The sequence below is a fragment of the Talaromyces amestolkiae genome (assembly GCF_001896365.1).
Source record: "Talaromyces amestolkiae strain CIB chromosome Unknown scaffold8.1, whole genome shotgun sequence".
Taxonomy (NCBI): Eukaryota; Fungi; Ascomycota; class Eurotiomycetes; order Eurotiales; family Trichocomaceae; genus Talaromyces; species Talaromyces amestolkiae.
The window spans coordinates 1,140,354-1,160,626 of NW_024468044.1; the positions used below are offsets into that span (position 1 = coordinate 1,140,354).

The 20,273-nt window shown below is 46.6% G+C and overlaps 6 protein-coding genes across 6 annotated transcripts; 3 read left to right on the top strand and 3 right to left on the bottom strand.

Annotated features, from left to right (window-relative positions):
* Window positions 1-1,565: 1,565 nt before the first annotated feature.
* BHQ10_004944 (uncharacterized protein) lies at window positions 1,566-2,159 on the bottom strand (the record flags this gene model as incomplete). The annotated part of the gene is made up of 3 exons (XM_040877365.1): window positions 1,566-1,956; window positions 2,014-2,067; window positions 2,122-2,159. 3 exons carry the CDS (start codon window positions 2,157-2,159, stop codon window positions 1,566-1,568), a joined length of 483 nt encoding a protein of 160 aa, XP_040733448.1.
* A 2,611-nt stretch (window positions 2,160-4,770) lies between these two features.
* BHQ10_004945 (uncharacterized protein) lies at window positions 4,771-5,553 on the top strand (the record flags this gene model as incomplete). The annotated part of the gene is made up of 1 exon (XM_040877366.1): window positions 4,771-5,553. One exon carries the CDS (start codon window positions 4,771-4,773, stop codon window positions 5,551-5,553), a length of 783 nt encoding a protein of 260 aa, XP_040733449.1.
* Window positions 5,554-9,558: 4,005 nt separating this feature from the next.
* BHQ10_004946 (uncharacterized protein) lies at window positions 9,559-10,266 on the bottom strand (the record flags this gene model as incomplete). Its single annotated transcript, XM_040877367.1, has 1 exon — window positions 9,559-10,266. One exon carries the CDS (start codon window positions 10,264-10,266, stop codon window positions 9,559-9,561), a length of 708 nt encoding a protein of 235 aa, XP_040733450.1.
* A 1,309-nt stretch (window positions 10,267-11,575) lies between these two features.
* On the top strand, window positions 11,576-12,295 carry BHQ10_004947 (uncharacterized protein; the record flags this gene model as incomplete). The annotated part of the gene is made up of 1 exon (XM_040877368.1): window positions 11,576-12,295. One exon carries the CDS (start codon window positions 11,576-11,578, stop codon window positions 12,293-12,295), a length of 720 nt encoding a protein of 239 aa, XP_040733451.1.
* A 364-nt stretch (window positions 12,296-12,659) lies between these two features.
* On the bottom strand, window positions 12,660-18,682 carry BHQ10_004948 (uncharacterized protein; the record flags this gene model as incomplete). The annotated part of the gene is made up of 2 exons (XM_040877369.1): window positions 12,660-18,340; window positions 18,391-18,682. The coding sequence occupies 2 exons, from the start codon at window positions 18,680-18,682 to the stop codon at window positions 12,660-12,662; spliced, it is 5,973 nt and encodes a 1,990-aa protein (XP_040733452.1).
* Window positions 18,683-19,300: 618 nt separating this feature from the next.
* BHQ10_004949 (uncharacterized protein) lies at window positions 19,301-20,173 on the top strand (the record flags this gene model as incomplete). The annotated part of the gene is made up of 1 exon (XM_040877370.1): window positions 19,301-20,173. One exon carries the CDS (start codon window positions 19,301-19,303, stop codon window positions 20,171-20,173), a length of 873 nt encoding a protein of 290 aa, XP_040733453.1.
* Between the last annotated feature and the right edge of the window lie 100 nt (window positions 20,174-20,273).

A 20,273-nucleotide genomic window follows, 5' to 3' on the forward strand; every position in this document is an offset into this window, starting at 1 on the left:
GACCATAAATGAGTTTCTACAGKCTTGATAGCTTCTAGAAATCATACTGAATCACTTGTTACCTAGATTGCCACGACAATACCTGTTGTTGAATCAGTCATTGTTGCATACATAATTACCCCCGCCAAAATTTGTGCCTAATAACACAGCCTTACACATTGAGTCTTGAGGTCCATGTATTCAAGTCATTATTGAAAATTCGCCTTCGAAAGGTATGCAAAACTTGAATAAATGTGTTCACAACGATAAAAAAGCCAATGACTGACCTGGAATTGTGAAAAGATCAAAAAGAGTTTCTACGAATTTGTCGCCTTCGGCCAGCCACCGCTCACACCTCAGGCTTCCTCAGACAATCCTGCTACGTAATTTCACCTTTCGAAGAGACAATCAAAATTGCAAAAATGGCAGCAACCCAACTACCACATGCAGACTATACAGTCGGATGGATCTGTGCGCTTCCTGTGGAGATGGCAGCAGCCAGCGTTATGCTAGATAAAGCTCACCTCGACCTGCCCGTACACGCAAGCGATCACAATACATACACATTAGGCAGAATTGGGAATCACAATGTTGTCATAGCCTCTCTCCCATCAGGAGTGGCAGGAACTACGTCCGCAGCTGTCGTGGCAAGCCAATTAATATCCGCGTTTCCATCGATCCGGTTCCTGCTCATGGTAGGGATTGGAGGAGGGGTGCCATATCCTGACGATAAAGATGTTCGACTGGGAGACGTGGTGGTCAGTCAACCAAAAGATACTTCTGGGGGAGTCGTCCAGTTTGACTCTGGAAAAGCTCGACATGGCACCTTCCAAAGGACCGGAATGTTGAATAAGCCGTCGGGACGGTTATTGACAGCAGTGAGCAAAATAGAGTCGGAATATATGCTGGGAAGAGGTAAAGTATCCGACTACGTCTCGCAACTGAAAGATTTCAGTATTTTTGTGCACCCGGGTGAAGCAAAGGACTTGCTCTTTCAACCAGATTATCGCCATACAGCGCCAGATAGAACTTGTAAGAATTGTGACAGAAGCAGGCTAGTGGTCCGATCATCTCGAAGTTCAGCTGTTCCAAAAGTACATTACGGTCTTATTGCATCGAGTAATCAAGTGATTCGGGACGGCGAAACTCGAGATCGGTTCGCTGAATATCTGAATGTCCTTTGTTTTGAAACAGAAGCTGCTGGATTAATGGATAATTTTCCGTGCCTGATAATTAGAGGAATTAGCGACTATGCAGATTCCCATAAGAACGATCAATGGCAAGGTTATGCGGCTGCCACCGCTGCTGCGTTTGCGAAAGAGTTACTTCTCGCTGTTCCTTCTATCCAAGGTTATCAAGAACAGGAGCCTACCGATTATAGAAAATCAGATAGGGGCTACCAAAATTACCCTGGTACTTACCACAGTCATGGTGGAATTATTATAGTGGGAAATCAGAATGCTGGAAGAGATATCAACAACAGATGATGTCATGAGATTCATATATTGTTAGTTGTATGAGCTTGACTTGGAAAGGGAACAAGTTGAGTTTGTTTGCATTTATCAAGAATCTGGACAAGATTTGAATTAACGTGTCACTACCACGTAGTCTTCGGGTACCAAACCCTCTTCTTCAGGTCTCCCTTCGACTCGGCCCATGAACCAGCCATCCCGATTAGGAACATCTCCTTGAGTGAGCTCAATTATATCACCAGCCTTGAAACAGAGCTCATTCGCCTGAGTAGGTTGAAAATCATGGGATGCACGCGCATAATATATGGTCCTTGATGGCGGCGAAGGAGCAGATCTACTATGATTTGTCTGACTCCAATCAATCGGCGTATGCTGTCTCGGCCCTGCAATGTTATTCACGTCCCCTGTAGCATGTTGATTGCCGATAATCAGATTACTGCCAGTAAAGTTCCCCGAATAATTTTGACGGGTAATCTGGTCTGTTTCATTGTCTGGGGAAGACATACTTCGTGACAAAAGCGTTAGCAATGTCCATTTGAACTTTCAAGGCAATGGAACTTACGGAGACCTAGACTCTTCACCCCTTGACTCCTGAGTGGTGCCCAAATTTCTGCGCCTGGCTTGAATGTTTAGAGTTTCGACAACGAAATCGAGTTATATTGATACACACCGTTCTGGGGCGAGGTCAAGGGTTTTGCTGTTTAGCATTTCTTCAGGTTGACGAGGTGATTGTAGAGCTGTATCTTCTGATCAGCCTCCTGTTGACTTCTGGATAGAGATCTTAGTTGAAGGAGATACTCTTATCTGTCTGTGCTGGTCTTGACTCGGACCTAGGTCATGGGGCCCTCGAGGCTGCAAGCACGAAAAAGATTCCATTGGCTGCACTTACAGCATTAGCGTCAGCCTCAGCCTCACTGCAATGCCATTAAGAGTCATGAAGGTTGGTATGCGTCGGTGTGTTTCACGATATGCCACAGAGTGATGTTGGATAGATATAGCATCGTTCCAACTTAAAGGCTGCGTTATTGTGGATAAATAATATTTCATGCTGTCCTTGATCTTACAATAGACTAGAGGAAGATCTATCTAGGGGACCTTTAAGAGGTGTGGTATGGAGGCGAGGCTGAGAGCCGCGAATGCATTAGTTGCAGGTGATTGTCTAAGCAAGTGGTGTCTCGTTCAAATATGAATCCAAATTGCCGCATTCCATTTCAACTTATTCTAACAAACAAAAATTCCAAAACATCCAAAGGCAGTCAAAGAGACAATTTGAGTGAATCTGAAGATTGAATCCGTCATGTCTTCCGTCAATACCGAAGGAGGTTTAGGTGTCGCGCGCGATATCAACGCGAGTCGGGACGTCAACATTATTAATATCGCAAAAGACCTACTGCTACATGGCCCGTTTAGTGACATGCGGAGTACTGTGAGAAATTTGGGTATGTTTGTTTGATTATCAAAATGTTTTGATATCAGATAGTAGCCCACAGATATTACATGATCTATTCTTTTCACCCGTACTGCGATTAACAATTTTATAGGAACATACCCGAACCAAGAATCATACCAAAAGTTTATTGATAACGGTCAAGAGCCAGAATCCTTGCGCAGTTTGTGTTCCAGGGATCAGGATTTCTATATCAATCAACTTAAGCGCAAAAATGGGGATCGTGCTCCGGGCACATTTGAATGGATCATGCAGACAACTGAACTCAAAAGATGGCTCGGCCAAGAACAATCTCCAACAAATGTACCTAACTCAAGAATTCTTTGGCTCTACGGAAGTCCAGGTATAGGGAAATCAACCTTGGCAATCACCATAATTGAAGCGCTACAAAAATTGCAATCGTTCAAAGAAGGAACCAAGAGCCTTGCCTACTTTTTTTGCACCGCGAGTCACGAGAGTCAAAGGACAGCAGATGCGATTTTGGAAACTTTGATTTATCAATTCATTACGAAAAAGCGTCAATTAATTGAGTTTCTACCACCCGATCTCGAAAAAGCCAAAGCGAACTCCCAAGTGTTTGATGCTATATGGTCCGTCTTGATGAAGATTGGAAACCACGACAGCACGGGAGAAAAATACTGTATTATCGATGGACTGAACGAGTGTGATGAAAATAGCAGAAAAGATCTGTTGAAACAAATCGGGATTACGTTCGATAGCCAAAGGGGGGGAGATTCCGAGCCTAAAATCAATATCTTAATCCTCAGCAGATTATCTCCGGAAATTACCGGACTGGAGCACCTTGTCTCGAAAGATATAGCCTTATATCCACAAATGGCACGAGATCTTCAGATCTTCGTTGAGGGACAAATTGAGAAATTGGGGAGAAAAAAATGGCCTCGTCAAGACCAGGAAAAGATCTCCCAAATTCTGCTTGAAAAGACAGGTGGGACATTCTTGTGGGTTGGCATGGTATCGCGTGAACTGTTGAACAATACTTGGATCGATGCTCCTGGCACACTGAAAACGTTACCCATTGACCTAAATCTGATGTTTCAAACCCTTCTCGACGAAGCTCGGAAAGCCAGGGTGAAGATAAAGGACCTCAAGATACTGGAAGAAATTATAATCCTTTGTTTGATATCATACCGTCCACTGAGTTTATTGGAATTGGCTGAAGCCTGTGAGCTCTGTCCAGGCGAAAATGACGAATACCGTTCTAGTCGGGTTGAGGAAGACATCAAGATATGTCATCTGATGAGGGTCACCCAGGAAAGGAGTGTAGAACTATTGCATCAGTCTGTAAGGGACTTTCTGCTTGTCCCGGCAACGAACCCTCTAGCAGGCGAAAGGCAACATCCAACAGACAGAATGACGCTTCCGATAAGTGAACTAGACGCCAACGTTTTGATGGCAAACAGATGCATTGCAGTTTTATTGAGAAATGTACATAGTGGGGAGAGTTTGAAAGAATCGCAATCAAACGGGTTCCAGTTCTATGCAATGGTTCACTGGATGCATCATGCGTCCATGGCAAATAATGAATTCCATATTACCGACGATAATGAGCCTTTCTTCCGACTTGTGTCAAAAGAACGAGAAGCTTGGTTGAAGTGGTATCGATTTCACCACCGTTCTGAAAGAATTCCAGAAGGATTTTCCATCTTTCATATAGCCGCACGATGGGGTATTAGATCTTTGGCAGAATTTGCATTGAGCCAAAAGTCCAAGAGCGAGAAGATTCGGTGGTTTCGTCGATACCCATACAATGATTCACATTTCGTGGCAAACAGTATTACACCTCTAGAAGAGGCGGCTAGGGCAGGCAGACATGAGATTATGGTAATATTTTTACAAAACGCACCAACCACAATGGATGTCAAGCCGGCCGTGTTTGAAGCGGCAGCAGCACATCGAAAACACGGTAAAGAATTAATAGGATGTCTTCTCGAGAGTCGACAGAAACACCAAATTCAGATCACAGCAAATGTACTCGAAGCTGCTGCAAGGAATAAGGGAATAGGGAAGGAAATAATGGAATTACTCCTAGACCGCCTGGGAAACAAGGCTGAAATATCTGAAAATTTGGTCAAAATTGCGGCAAGTAACTGGAAGAATACTGAACTAATGGCATTACTTCTCAAAAAACATAGAAACCTGATCAAGATCACAAAGGATGTGGTTAGAGTTGCCAGAAAGAGTAAAAATGGAGAGAAAATGATGGACTTGCTCATGTCAGAGCTAGAGCGTCGAAGTCAATTTGATGGCCAACATGGTCCCCAAACAGCTGCATGGAATGGTATCAAGAAGCAGCTCCTAGCAGATCAAGCTAGTGCGAATTGTGCAAATCGCTGGGGATGGACACCGCTTCACGCAGCATCTTGGCATGGTGATAACGAAGCTATCGAGCTGCTTCTTTCTAAATATGCCGTCGATACGTTATCCGTGAATCATGATGAGTGGACTGCGTTAGATGCAGCATTTGCCAAACAACACATGGCTAGCGCTCAACTTCTCCTGAAACATGACTATACCGCTGCAGGGAACTTTACTCCAACAGGTTTTAGTGAGACTAGAAAATCAAATGCTCTAAAACTTAGCGATGATAAGCTAGAGGTGAATTACATTGGAAGGGGCAAAGGTGAGGGTGAGTGAAATATGTTACCATTTGACCTTGGAATAATGTTGACCCGCGAACCCCCTTTCCAGGGACGGCAGGCCACCCAGGCGTGGTATATGCAAACAAGCCCATTTCTCCTATAACGGAAAATTTTTACTTTGAGATTAAGGTGATTAGTTTGGGCGGCAATGTGTAGGTTTAATGTCCATTCCGTTTGACGCTCTTACAAATATGCTGATTCTTTTCACTTCCTCAAGTGGAAACATAGCAATAGGCCTCGGCAAAGAAGACTTCCCATCAGCGATGCCTGGATGGGATGATATGTCGTGGGGATATCATGGAGATGACGGGAAAGTGTATCATAATTCTCGTTCCCGATCTTATGCAGAAAGATTTGAAGTTGGAGACATAATCGGCTGCCGTCTGCGGATACCCAGTGGAATCGTGAACTTCAAAAAAAATGGACAGTGGCTTGGKGCGTACCCGTTTCGCTCCCCCAAAAAATTGGGATAGAGGCTCTTTTGATTGGTTGGCTTATAATTTTCTCAGGAGATCGCCCTGCCTTTGACAATGTTCATGGTCGTGTATTCCCAGTGGTAGCTATGAACTCAGTGGGAGCACGTATCCGGGTGAACTTCGGTGGGCCGTTTGGAGAAAGCAGTCAAACCTTTTGAAGAGAACTCTTGATTTCACCTTGAGGACGACATGGCGCCCTACTTCAACGCATATGGATTGTATACCTTGAGCTTTTGTACGTATACACATCCATTGAAATATCATCTACGTTGCTGAAGGTGATATCTACCTAGCAATCAATTCCAATCAATAGAATAAATACATCCGCTTTCCAAGTCCATGTAAACGAGAATCATAGTAATACATTTGAATCTTTGAATAGAAGAAAAGATCCTATATGCCCAGAAAGTGTCCAGAGACCGGGGCAAAATTTGAACTAATCCAAGTGAACCAGCTCTTCGAATGCAGCATCCAAACATGTACACCTTCCTTAGTGAATCTCTTCAGATGTGTGTCCGTCGCTTTCATTCTGCGCCGTGAGTCTTTTCGGCCGTCGTTTCTTCAAGCAGAATGCACCAACCCCAAGGAGTGACAGACCAAGAGCTCCCTCTATGCTGCCTACCGCGATTTCGGCTGCATAATCCGGCTTTGCCGATGCCGGTGCTTTCGATGTAGTTGATGGTTGTATCGAAGTGGACGATGAAGAGCAGTAATCCGACCAAGAATTGACTTGAGAGCCAAACGAAATGTAGTCAGAATCTGAATTGTCGTAACAATCTGAACTGTCGGGAGTGCAACCGGAACAAATGGAAATATTGCAGCAGCTGGAAGTAGTGGACAGACATTGCTGACATTGATATGTTGCATCGTCAAACTCATAATCCTGCTTATGATCTGTGTCTTGGCAGAGGCAGTCTTGCTGTGTTGAGTTCATACAATTGTAATTGCAATAGGAGACATTGCAGGATTCCAGTACCGCGAGGAAACGGTCACAGAGAGATTTTGTTGGATCAAGTCTCGGGACGAGATGACCGTTGACTATGAAAATAAGTAGAAAGAGCTGGAGAGCCGCGGAAAGAAGGGCTCGGGGTCGACACATCTTTGATAATTCAATCCAGTTGCCACGTCATATGCTTGATCAAGAACATGTAACTTGACCTTGAGAACTGTCGCAGTATTGACGGTTAGTTCTGAGAAGGTCGGCAGGCAAATTATTTCTAGAAGTCTACTAGAAGTTTATCATAAGATCCAGGGAAAGGTAACCCCGTATTTGAGCCTCTTGAGGGCGAGATCCCTCCGTTCCAAGCTACTAGCTGAAACATCATAGAAGAATACCTTCCGGGGCGTATGAACGAACTGGTATTAGCTACGTAGTGTTACTGTGTTCATACGCCTGTACCATAGTGTATATCCCTAATCTAGTTATTAGCTCCGAGTCTTGACTCGCATCCCTGTACGACTAAGGCGTACTGATAGCAAGTAATGATAACTACCGGGGATATCCCTGTAAAAGAGTAGCCTTCTTTCCGCCTGATGCAAAGTAGATTTTTCATTACTCAACTCAATACTTTGACAGGTTAGGAGAAGGAAATGAAGAATGAGCAGGTCTATCGCCCAATTAAAACAAACACTACAAAGAATTTTAGACCTACATGAAAAAGCTAAATTGTTTTGCATTAGTGTGTCTCATGTTTTCACACACGATCGAAGGGTCATTGCGACATCAAGAACAACTTCTGGATAAATATACCGGTTGTACATCATCCTTTACGTACTTGCTATTGGGACTTCTATGAAACAATTGGATATGGAATTGAACTATTAACTACATTAGGAAATCGCTCGCTACCGGTTACTATCAAATCGGTCGACTTTGTAAAGGATTTGCTTTGAACTGGCCAATAAGGATTAGAAGTCTGAGTGACCTTGGAGATTCAATCCAATACCCGTGAACAGTTCTATATTCTACTAATGGACCAAAGCACACAATCAGTTAGACAGCCCCTGATTAATTATTCTTTCTACTTCTAATACCTACTACAACTGAATCTAATTCACACATGGCTGAATTTTCTGCATAAAAAAGAATTATGTACCGTATTTGAGTTCTGCCTCGGGAGCTTTGGGCATGGGATGGTTGGTACAATCCGCTCCTCCTTCTAATATAACCCCTTCCTCTTTGAGTAAGCTATCTAGAATACAGAAAAGAATCGATTAGCCTCTTTTACATACATTCTTGGTTTTCCCCTTTTGAAAACCCATTTAGGAATCTCAACTGATCTGGCTAAATCTTATCACAACAGCCGCGTTTTAAAACGAGACCCCTTTTTTACGATTTGCTATAGTCCAATACAGATACATACCACTTTTCAAAAATTCCCTTCCTTCTAGATAGCTATTTAGATAGCTATTGTACAAGGCTGACTTGGCCGATTTCCTGGCTTGACTCTGCCCGAGAGGCTGACTATCTGTCAGGCCACGTCATGAGGCGGAAAGGGACTGAGCTTCCTTGTCCTCTTGAGCGTGCTTTTCTTACGACATTAAAGAAATTACGAGCCAGAGGAATTGGAATGTAATAGCAGCTCAACTAGATGATAACACAGACGCGGCACATCGACTCATAATTACGGCCGCAATATGGTACTTTCCTTGGTTTTAAAGAGTGATTGTTCGATCTTGGTCAAGTTACTTCTCGAAGTCAGACACAGCGTCGTCCATGGCTGGCTGCTGATCCTATCATCGTACCTCCGAGAAGTACCCCAATAGAACCTAGAGCCACACCCGCAAAGGCACGCACCGAGTAATCTCAGAGCGGGACTGAAATTATCACCGCCATTGACGGGCAGACTTAAAGAGCGAGGAGGCATTTTGATGTTGATATCGTCGCTGTCGTTACTATTATCAAAATCCGGTTTATAAATCAAAGAGACATGAGCTCCGCCATTTTTGAATGTGTAGATTGTAGCTTCTAAGTACCTTGCAAAGAAGCTAATTTAGCCACGCCCAGTCATGCTGACATTCAGACGTTCAAGGCATAATACGGAGTACGCCGAATTACCATGTATGTATATGGCTTTACGTCCGCACCAGACGCATTTCGCATCTATGAGCATCACAGTGGAGACTCTGCTGGATTTTTGAAACAAGGCGTTTTGCGCTTTTAAAGGCAACGTCCGGAGGATGTTTCAACATTCCATAAAATTACTGTGTATTACCAATTGCTAAGTAAACACTCGAGTCTCCTCCTTATATAATGATCTAAAAATCGCTACGCAGATCCTGGTTCAAAAGCGCAAAACAAGAACCTTCCGGTAATAATAACATACTAGCCAGGTGGTATACTGATGCATGACTATGCATAATCAACGCTCGACGCCACGCTCGGGCATGAGACGAGAAACCACTGTTGGCTCTATGTATAAAACACACTTGATTCTAGTGAGAGTTAATGTGAAAAGAATTTGGAGTCAACATAGACATAAAAGCTTCAGCAATAATCCGGGTTGTCAAACGAGCTAAGCTAGTCATAATATATCGAATGACTCTTCGTCCGGTATATCCGCATTCTCTACCCCATGGATCTGATAGAAACGTAATATCTTCTTGACATTCAACTCCAAGCACGACTTCTGCTTCGGTCGTAGCGATGGCTCCGCCTGCAGAATCCATCTCAACTTGGGCAACAACAGCATTGCGCCAATAGCGGCAATAGCATACTTTTCCTCGACGGGGCCTGTTGTCTTCCTTTGCATATCATCCTCATCATCCTCATCGTCGTTCGAGTCTTCGCTTTCATCATTATCGATCTTCAATCGACCAATGTAGTACATGACCGAAGCACAAACCTCGTCAACCATCTGCTCACAAACTTGATCTGCCGCCGCGGCTTGCGAATACAGACGCAACAAGGCTGCACATCGAGATGTGATGATGTTAGCCATAATCCTCAAGTACCTGTAGTGATTCCAATCTTGCGCTACAGCTAGCGATGGGTATATATCTTCCCAGCCTGGATAGTTCGGATAAAAGTCTCGGACCGCCTTTTTTGGTTGACAGCTTGGAGGAACATAGTCTGGCCATCGCATAAGTTCGCCATCAATTTGCTCGGCAAGTTGCATAAGGAGTGTGATTCGTTGGGCATCGAAACCGGAGCAGATTTTGAGGTCTTCTACCTGTAGACGCAGTCGACCGAGCGAAGCCGAGAGCGAAGCTAGGCTGTTTGTGGGTTGCATATTGCAAGGTAGAGGGAGAGAGTTTGAAAGGTCGAGCAGTTCTTTCAATGTCTCTGTCTCTCCGCCGAGAACTACTGCTGCCTGGCGAGATAATCAGTGATGGGTCACACTAATCGAGAGGAGAGTCTCACAAGCCTGAAATAGAATTGATGAAGACAGAACATGGATATATTGCTGTTCAGGAACTCTGGGCCCCTATGTCGGAGCAGTTGAGCAAGACCGACCCAATGAGTCTTTACCGGAGACCTGTAGTCCTTGACGCTGCTGAAACTCTACAAACAATCAATATAAGCAACCCAATCAGCTCAAATACCAATGGATGTGACTAACGTCAAACATAGATAATAACAAAACAGTCAACAGCATAGCATCAGATTTGCTCTCCACCGGATCATCCAACGCTTTTCTTGCCAAGGATACGGCAGTTGCAAAACTAGTCTCTGCAGCCGCTTCCATATCCTTGCTTTTGGAAACAAAAGAGTAAAATCCTTTATAAACTGCGGAAATGGCATGTTGAAGACATGAGTCATCGTCGGATTCATTCATGATTGATATGCAGCGTGCTAGACATTCATCTGGAGTTGAGTCCCAGCTAAAGTACACGCTGTCGTAGGATGCCACATGAGCAGTCTTGAATAGAAGCACAGCTGCGTCGAGCAAATATTTATTTTTCTTAGTCGATGCATTAGTCTTTGGTGCTGGCTTTTGAGCTGGGACAACGACATCCGGGGATTTTTGTTTTGTTCTTCTGCTGCGCGTTACCCTCCTATTACCGAGACCAGTTTCGTACCTGATTCGTGAATCAAATGTCTCGGAGTCTACGTAGCCTGTGCATTTTTGCTTTGCGCGTTCACAGCGAAGACATTGTGGTTTTGCTTCGTCACACTAAAACCATGTCAGTTATGACGTTCAAACTTGGCTCTCAGGAATTATTTGTCGAGACGACCTTGACTTTGAGACGTTTGCACCTATTGCATCCCTTACTTGGTCCTCCTATATTACCCATTGTACTGAAACTTTGGTAATGGCCTAGTCGACGCCGACTGAAGCATCAGATTGTGTCGAGTGATGGGTTGACATATTTACAGTTGTTCTCCTGACTAGACAGGGTGGGTCAATTTCTCCGCATATGGCGCATTCTGGTTGGCTGCCTCGCCATTCTCCGCGATAAAGCTCTCGGTTTATCACACTCACTGTCAGACCTCGAACCTCAACATTTAATCAACTTCCTCACTCTTAACAATTCGCTCTGTTCAACGGCTCAAGCGCTGGACTGCACCAGATAGAGCGTCCCAACTAAGACTCTACAATGTCATCAACATACCTCAAGCCACCCCCCTCAGCCTCAACCTCCACCCAACGCCAACGCATCTCGTCATCCTCCCATCAACATTCAGGCCCAGCACCTCCCCCGCGCGCCCCGGTCTCCGTACACTCAACGACCACCGTCTCCGAGACAGCGACTTTCCATGGCACATACCCTATCACAATCGGCTCGGGCACCGTAATCCATCCACGCGCAAAACTCTACTCCTTCGAAGGGCCCATACAGATCGGCGATGGATGCATAATTGGCGAGAAGACCATAATCGGTGATAATGATCCAAACGCCAGCTCACCTACAGATGGTCGTGATGGAATACTTACGCGTATATCGTCGTCGGTGGTCATAGGMCCCCAAGCCACAATTCGCACAGGAGCATACATCCGTTCCGCGGCCGTGGTCGATTCGTTGGCCGTCATAAACCGCAACGTGACCATCGGCTCACACACCAAAATCTGCTCGTCCTGCGAAATTGCCGAGGAGGCCACAGTTGAAGATTGGGTTGTTATCTGGGCTGCTGGAACGGGGATTGGGCAACGCAAGCGCAGACGGTTTATAGGCCCTGCTGCTGAAGAGCAGGGTCATTCGCATCGGCCGAATGCGAAGAGAATTGAAGATGCGAGATTGTTGGTTCTGCATAAGGAGAGAGAAGGGCTGGCGAAGATGATTAGTTTGTCTGCTACTGGGGGAACTAAGAGGAGATAATACCAACTGTATAGATATGGTCAGTTTTACGACTTACGATTTCGATTTTTATATACCCAGACTTAGCTACAATTGAGTTCGCGTTGCAATGACTTGTTGTACAGTTAGGCAGGGACGTAGGTATGTTGGAAACTTGTGCAAATCACCGCCAACACAAGGCAACTTCATACAATACATTTCCTCTTCCTTCAGTCTCCTCAATTCTAAGTACATCCGAAAACGAAATCCATGCCCCCAAACACCACCCACGATCCTTGTGTAGATAACAACAAATTGGTCATTATTACAAAGTGCACCAAGTGCATTATATAGTTTTTGTAGACAAAGGAAATGTTGACCCAGCAATATGTTTTTCTTTCGTTCTTCACGATCCCCGATTGTGTCCTCCACCTCTAATTCTCTTTCCTGCACCGGCATCACCAGTGACCGTATCGCCGCCATCTTCGCGGGGACGTTTGTTACCCTGAGGTATGAATTGACGCGCCCCAGCATTCAAGGCGCCTCTGTTCCCACCAGGACTATCCTGAGTCTGGCCGGCGGCTTGAGGTACATTGGTCTGAACATGCTGTTGACCACCACGACCACGGCCCCGTCCTCGTTGCATACCAGTGCCACGCTGGGCTTGGGCCTGACCTTGCTGTGGTTGTTGCTCCGTTTGTTGATGACCGGCAGCTCCTCCGCGTCCTCCACCCCGTCCTCGCGCAATTGGGAGTCCAGACTGGAGAGCCCTCAGTGCAGCGGGACCAGGCCCGGTATGATTGCCAACAGCACCAGCTGGTGGCTTGGGAGGGATGGAAGCCTGTTGGTTGGGCTGAGACGCCTGGGTCTGTCCATCTTGCTTGATGACTGCGAAAGGGCTTGACACATTCTGTGGTTGAGCTGCCTGAGCTGGCTGGGCCTGAAGAGCTTGTTGGCCTTGAATTGCTGCAAAGGGATTCGCTGCCTGTTGTTGAGCTGGAGGCTGTGCAGCCGTAGGAGCAGCAGCAGGGGCAGAGACTGGAGCCGGACCCGAAGCTGCAGCTGGCGTAGCCGCCGCCGCCGCCGGGGCAACGTTGTTAGTGGCAGCAGGCGTCGAAATAGGTGCTTGAGCTGGTGCTGTAGCAGCAGGCTTTGCAGGAGTTGCAGGAGCAGCAGGTGGCGCTTTGGCGTCTTTCGCAATCTCCCAAACCTCGCGAACCGGCTTCTCTGGCGTTTCGGTAGCAGCTTTCTGCACGATCTGGATTTTGGCCATAGCTGTCTTTGAGCGCGACTCGAGCATACTGATCTTGACGGCGATTTTCTTGTCATTCAACTCGATAGCTGACTTAACCTTCTCCTCAATAGCCTCGTCTGACGCCTTCTTGAGACGCTCTCGTTCCTCTGCAAGTTTAATCTCAAGCTCAGCTGTAGCTTCCGGACTAGGACCAGCAGCCGCGGCCTGGGCTCGAGCCTCCTGCTGTAGTTGAGCCTTGACCTTATTGACCTGGTTTTGGATGTTGCGCTTAATAATATCTTTGATGGTCTCGTTCTTAGCCACAAGATCCTTGGCCTGGCTGTCTGTAAGTTCAGGCAATTCACCGGTATCGCCCTTTGCAGGAGTACCAGGTATGGTGAGTTCAGCAGGTTGACCAGCTTCAGTAGGCGCCTGTTGTTGTGCTTTGGCATTTTCCAATTCTTGCTGGTGGTTTTTGCGAAGCTCTACCAGTTTGCTGTTGAACAATTCTTTCATCTTGTCAGACCGTTCCTTGAGTCGAGTGTCAAATTGGGCCTCCTTTTCGGCCAAAGCAGCCTCCAGACGAGCAACCTTTTCTTCCAGGGCCTTGATCTTCTCCTCATCTCCTCCCGGAGTAGTTGGAGGTACAACCTGTGGCACGGCTGGTGTGACAGCAGCGGACTCAACTTCCATTGGCGTAGTCTGTTGTTCAACTGGCTTAGACTTGAGTTGATTGAGTTCTTCCTGAGCTTTGGTGAGTTCCTGTTGAATAATTTCCTTTTCTTGTTGAACCACATTCAACTCCGATTGTTTGGCACTGATACGACCACTGAGTTCCTTTGACCGCTTTACAAATTGTTCAGTCAATTTGCCACGCAGCTCTGCCTTGCTGTCCTCCGCAGTTTTCGCAAGCTGCTCTGGGAAGCCGTCCACTTGTTGCTGCAAGGAATCACGTGCCGCGATAGCCTCATCGCGCTCCTTTTCCAAGGTCGAAAGTGTCTCTTTGAGGTTCTCCATTTCTGTAGGATCAACGCGGTCATACTTTTGCAAGATGTTTTCTGTGCGTTGTTGCCAGCGATCGCGATCGGTATGAATCAGTTTCATCTCCTCATCCTTAGTTTCGACAAGGTTTTCTAGCTCTCGAATTTTGTCCTGAAGAGGTTCGATCTGTTGAACAAGTTCATCAACACGCGCAGATTTCTCCGCGAGAGCTGCCTCAGCTTGTCTAGCCTGGTTGCGTAATGTAACACTGCTCTCCCGGAAGACATTGAGTTCATTCAAAGTCTCAACAAGCTTGTTATGGCTGAGGTTTTGATGATCATTGTCAGCCGTAGCACGACGTTGCTGCTCTAATTTGAGCCGTGTGTCGTCCAGTTGAGATTGAGTGTAATCCAGTTGTTGACGCAGGCGCTTGCTTTCTTGAGTAGACAAGTGATATTGGACATCAACAATTTCCTTTTCTCTTCGTAGATATTTGATAACCTCTTGAAGTGACTCAAGACTAGAATTCGTGCCCTCGGCTTCTTCCTCCTCTGCAACAATATTCGCGCGGTCTCTTTGCAGAGCTGTGATCTGTTTCGTGATGTTCTCTAGTTGATTGTGTAGAAGAGTGTTCTGGTGTAGCACCTCTTCTCGGCGTTTCTGCAGATCCGAAATTTCCCTTTCGAAACGATCCTTCTGTTCACCCCAGCTCTCTTCTTTCTGTATCAAGTCTTTCTTGGCGTTCTCGGCTTGAGTTTTGACCTCGACTATTTCAAGGCGCAATTGATTCGCTTCGGAGCGGACAGTTTGCAAGAGTTTGGCAGCTTCGGCGTGCTTCACAAGTTCGCTCTCATAATTCTGCTGAGCTTGTTGGGCGATCTCGGCTTGTGCCTGGACACTCTGTTCATACGTCCTTGCATTTTCACGTTGCCGTTCAGCCTCATCCTTAAGTCGTGAGATTTCAGCCTCATAGGTGGTCTTTTGTTCCTCCACTCGTCGCGAAACCTCGCTTTGTTCATCGCGCAACTTGGAAAGTTCGTTGTTAGTTGTCGTAAGCTCAGATGAAATTTCCTCAACGCGCTTCTCAAGCTCTTGAATCTTCTTGTCCTTCTCCTCCACAAGTCGTTCGGTCTCTTCTTGGTACTGTTCTTGCGTTTCTGTTACCGATTGTAGGCGCTCTTCCGTGGCTTGACTGATTGCTTTGTAATCCTCTACTTGCTCCCTTGCGTGTTCCAAATCCGTTCTAGCCAGCTCAAGGTCACGCTTCAACTCTGAAACTTCAATTGCCAACTCTTGTTCTCGTGTGAGGCCGCTGGTAGGAGCCTGTTCCGTGTCTGCTGTAGCTGCGGTAGGAGCAGGGGCAGTACCGGGCTTGGTTTGCAATACTTGAAGTTTTTCTTCAGCGCTCTTGAGCTCGACGCTGAGTTCGTCAACCTTAGACTGGAGATGGTCGCGTGTCGTTTTCACGGCAATCAGCTCCTCACGAACAGAGCTGAGACTGGTGACCAAGTCATCAATACGCTTCTGAGACTGTTCGTGATCGTATTCGCGACGTAAAGCTGCACGCTTCGCATCCTCAACCTCATCGTTTAATTGTCGTTTGGTGGACTGTAGCTCGGTCTCCAAAGATTCAACGTTGTGCTGGAGGCGACGACGGCTTTCGGCATCGGTATGTTCGCGCTCGTTCAGTATGTTTTGAAGGTTGGCGTTCAAAGAATCCAGTCTGCCGCGCTCATTCCTAAGAGACTCGTTGTCGTCGATGAGTCGCTTCTCGATATTCTTCCACAAGTCCTTCTCTGCCTTGAGGTTAGCATTCTCGCGTTGCAGGCTATCGCACATTCCTTTCGCAGCAACTAGATCCTCGGCAGCTTGTTGTGTCTTGATGTCTTGACGATTGACATTTTCAAGCAAGTTCGAATAACGTTTCTGGATCTCCACATTCTCATTCTTGAGCAGATTGAAGTTGTTCTGCAGTAACTCGGCTCGTTGTGCTGCTGCGCCCAATTGACTATTCAACCGGCTAGCTTCATTCATTAGTTCACTATTCTTGCGAGACAAATCGTTAACTTGTTGCTTAAGTGCAGAGTGATCGGTTGCTGTCTCTTGACGGAAGGTATCAAAATGAGCTTGTACTTTGCGAAGCAAGTCTGCATAGTCGGTACCGTCGGCGGCTTGCTGTTGTATTGTCGGAGGTGCTGAACCAAGAGGCACCGACTGCGAGAAGATGGAAGTGTCCCCACCGGCTTGACCTCTACGCATGAGCATACTGCGGAATGTATCCCGCTCCTTGACATAGCTCTTAGTCTGCGCTGTGAGGTTCATAATCTCATCTCGGTAAGTTTGTACACGAATGCGTAATTCTTTCAACTCCTCTTGATCTTGTTGGTAAGCTGATTCTCTGTCTCGGGCTTCTTGACTCTCCATTCGATCGCCCAGCTCCCGAAGCATGCGGCGCAGTGTGACATTCTGTTCTTGTAGCTCAGAAAGGTCCTTGAACGTAGTCAGGTTCTGCGTAATGAAGCGGCCAGTAGCATTTAAAGAAACCATAGATTCTTCAATCTCATTACGAGCAAGCTTTTCTAGCTCATCCCGATCATATTCCAGGTCTTCTTTAGAGAGGGCAACTTCAAGGACCAATACCTTAACCTGGGCGCTGAGATCACGAAGTTGCTGTCGAAGAATTTCTGTCTCTCTTTCATAGCCCTCAACTTGGCCTCGCCATTTCCTTGCCTCGCGAGTTGCTTCATCACGTTCCTTGCCAGAAGTCTCAAGAACCTCTGACATTTCCACAACCGCATTCTCCAGCCTTGCATGATCCGCACGTAATTCGTCAATTTCGGGCTTGCTAGACTCTAGATCCTGAACCATTTCATCGAGTGTAGCTTTCAGCTCGGCATTGTTGCGTTGCTCAGCTACAAGCTGGCTTCTGACCCGATCATATTCGGTGTATAATTGCGTCAAAGTCAAACCACCACGACCTCTGGATGTACGTGGAGAGAATGCGCCCACGGGAGTCGATGCACGAATTGGCGTTGACGGACCTCCGTTCATAGGACCGGGGCTAAATGGTGCTTGCGTTTCTACTTGGCTCATCTTGGCTTCAAGCTCGGCAACCTTACGTTCGGCAGCCTCCTTGTCCGAGTGTTCGGTTTCAATCTCGGCGCGAAGTCTCGCAATTTCCTCAGCAGCATCATCACGTGCCTTCTCCAGCGCAATCTGGCACTCTTGTACACGTTGTTTAGCGGTTGCTGCTGCGTTACCCTGCAGCTCGGCCAAGCGGTTCGCGCTGTCAAGCTCAATCCGAAGCGACTCAGAAGTGGACGTAGCCTCCTCCCTAAGCGACTGCATAGCAGCAATTGATTCCTCGTATTTGTGCTCCACATCATCCAACCGACTTTTCAAGGCATTTTCGCTGCGTCGAAGTTGATCAATCGTCGAGCTAGCTTCTTCGATTTCTCGTTGAAGCTCCGCGACTCTGGCGTTCTTCTCTTTGCGGAACTTAAGGTATTCGGCGGATTTTGCTTTGAGCTCGGTCTCGAAGTATTCGTTGTTCTTCTTGGTCAACTCGAGTTCTTGCTGAAGACTTTGCTCTCGGAAGCGCGCACTAGTAGAAGCAGAGTTTGCTGATTGAAGATTTTGTTCGGCAGTGGAGAGTTGGCGTCTCAGTTCCACGGTCTTTTGATGAGTAGTGGTAAGCTCTTCGGACAATTTATCGTAAGCAGTTGTTTTAGACTCAAGGAGAGCCAAGGTATCGCGGTTGGAGCTCTCGAGAGACGATATACGCGATTTCAGACCGTTAACTTCAGACTCATTCGAAGTAGTGGACGACTTGAGGGTCGTGATCTCGGATTCGAGGGTCGATCTAGCATTTTCTGTAACTAATTAGACAGACCTCACAAAACCTTTGTTGTGCATAACTAACCAGACTCCTGGAGGCGAGTGCGCAGGGTAGCCATTTCGTTCAATCCCTTTTCAACAGAACTCTTCAGAACCTTGACCTTCGACTCGCTAGCGCGGACGGCATTCTCCAATTCGACCTCAAGGCGAAGCTTGTCTGATTTGAGATCATCGAATTCGCGAGCCTTGACTGTGATACTCTCCAACAACTGATTCACAAGGTCGACCGTCGGTGCCTGCAAAAGTGTTGTTAAGGTAGCCTCCGCGATGCCGTAATGCGAAGCGAGAAATGGAATCTCGATGGTGGCAGAAGCCATGTTGAGTTTTCTATAGCCTCAACAGGCTTCTAACTGTGGCTGAGTAGATGCGATCGTAATTCGGTCGGTGTTATGTTTTGAAATATAGGCTTTATGGAGTTGATCGAGCAAAGTGAGCGACACAAGACTCGAGCGCGTATGTGCAGTGTTTGTTGTTGGCACACAGCGCGCAATGAGCTACTTAATGCATATCAAGCATTGAATACAATGTAGATAATGTAGCAAATGGCAGATAAGAAAGAAAAGAAAGAAAAGAGAGTATGTTGCCTGGCCCTCGACAAAGCGATACGCCGTGGTTGACTTCGAGAAGGAAAGAAGAGAAGCTGCGTTCAGTCGCGGAGAGCTTGCTTAGCTCGGGACAAACTCGGTCACGTGACGCCGCTGCCTTGTAATGCAGGCGACTCAAAGTTCACCTTCTAGTCAAATTCATCTCCAGCATCTGCTTCTCTTTGTACATATCTCTTGCTGGGCATGAAATACTTTACTCTTCATTGCTCTGCTTAGTGAGATATCTATCTGGAATTCAACACCAGTCGCTCAACCCTTTTTTTCTCCTTTCCAACCCCGGAGAATTACCCGTCACTCTTTTACCTTGTTCGCGAGCATCAACAGTTCATCATGTCTTATCTCCAGCAGCAGATCAACAGCTTCAACTCTAGCGTCGTCTCATCTGCCGGACGCCTACCGCAACAGAAGCGCATCATCGGCAGCGGCCAACCTGTTTCATCCACTTCTTCTCAGCCTACTTCCACCCCAGGTACTCCCGGTCCAGCGCGCCGCCATGAACCCGCAAATGTCGTCTACTCGCAACCTGCCGACACCGGTACAGGCAAGGATATTATGACCAACGTTCTTTATGCGATTCAGAAAATGAAGGAGAAGAACGCACCATTGACTTTTGAAGACATCGTCGGGTACCTATCTCTTCAAGAGCGACGGCATGATCAAGGCTACGTCCACGCGCTACGAAGCATCCTTCAAGTCCATGAAAAAGTGAATTATGATCCCTCAGGAGCTGCTGGAAAAGGTACATTCAGTTTCCGACCTCCTCACAATATCCGCTCGGAGGAACAGTTGTTGCAAAAACTCCAATCGCAGACGACCATGACGGGTATATTAGTCAAAGACCTGAAAGAGGGCTGGCCTGGTGTTGAGCAAGCCATCGATAAACTCGAGCAGGAGGGCAAGTTGCTGGTGACACGAAACAAAAAAGACAACCACCCGAAAATGGTGTGGGCAAATGACCCGTCGCTGATGCATAAATTTGACGATGAGTTTCGGCAAATCTGGGAAAAGACCAAGGTGCCAGACCAGCAGCAAGTTATTGAAGATTTGGAAAAGGCTGGCATGATCCCTACAAATAAGAATAAGGTAGTGAAGCCTCGGCCCAAGATCGAACAAAAGAAGACCAAGAAACCACGACGAACCGGCAAGACGACGAATACTCACATGATGGGTATCCTCCGAGACTATTCGCATCTGAAGCGATAAAAGTTCCCTTGCTGTATTATTTCGGATTTCAACTAAGCATTGCATTGGCGTATAGTTTATCATCTAAACGACATTTATTTCAGGCGGCCTCTATGGGATT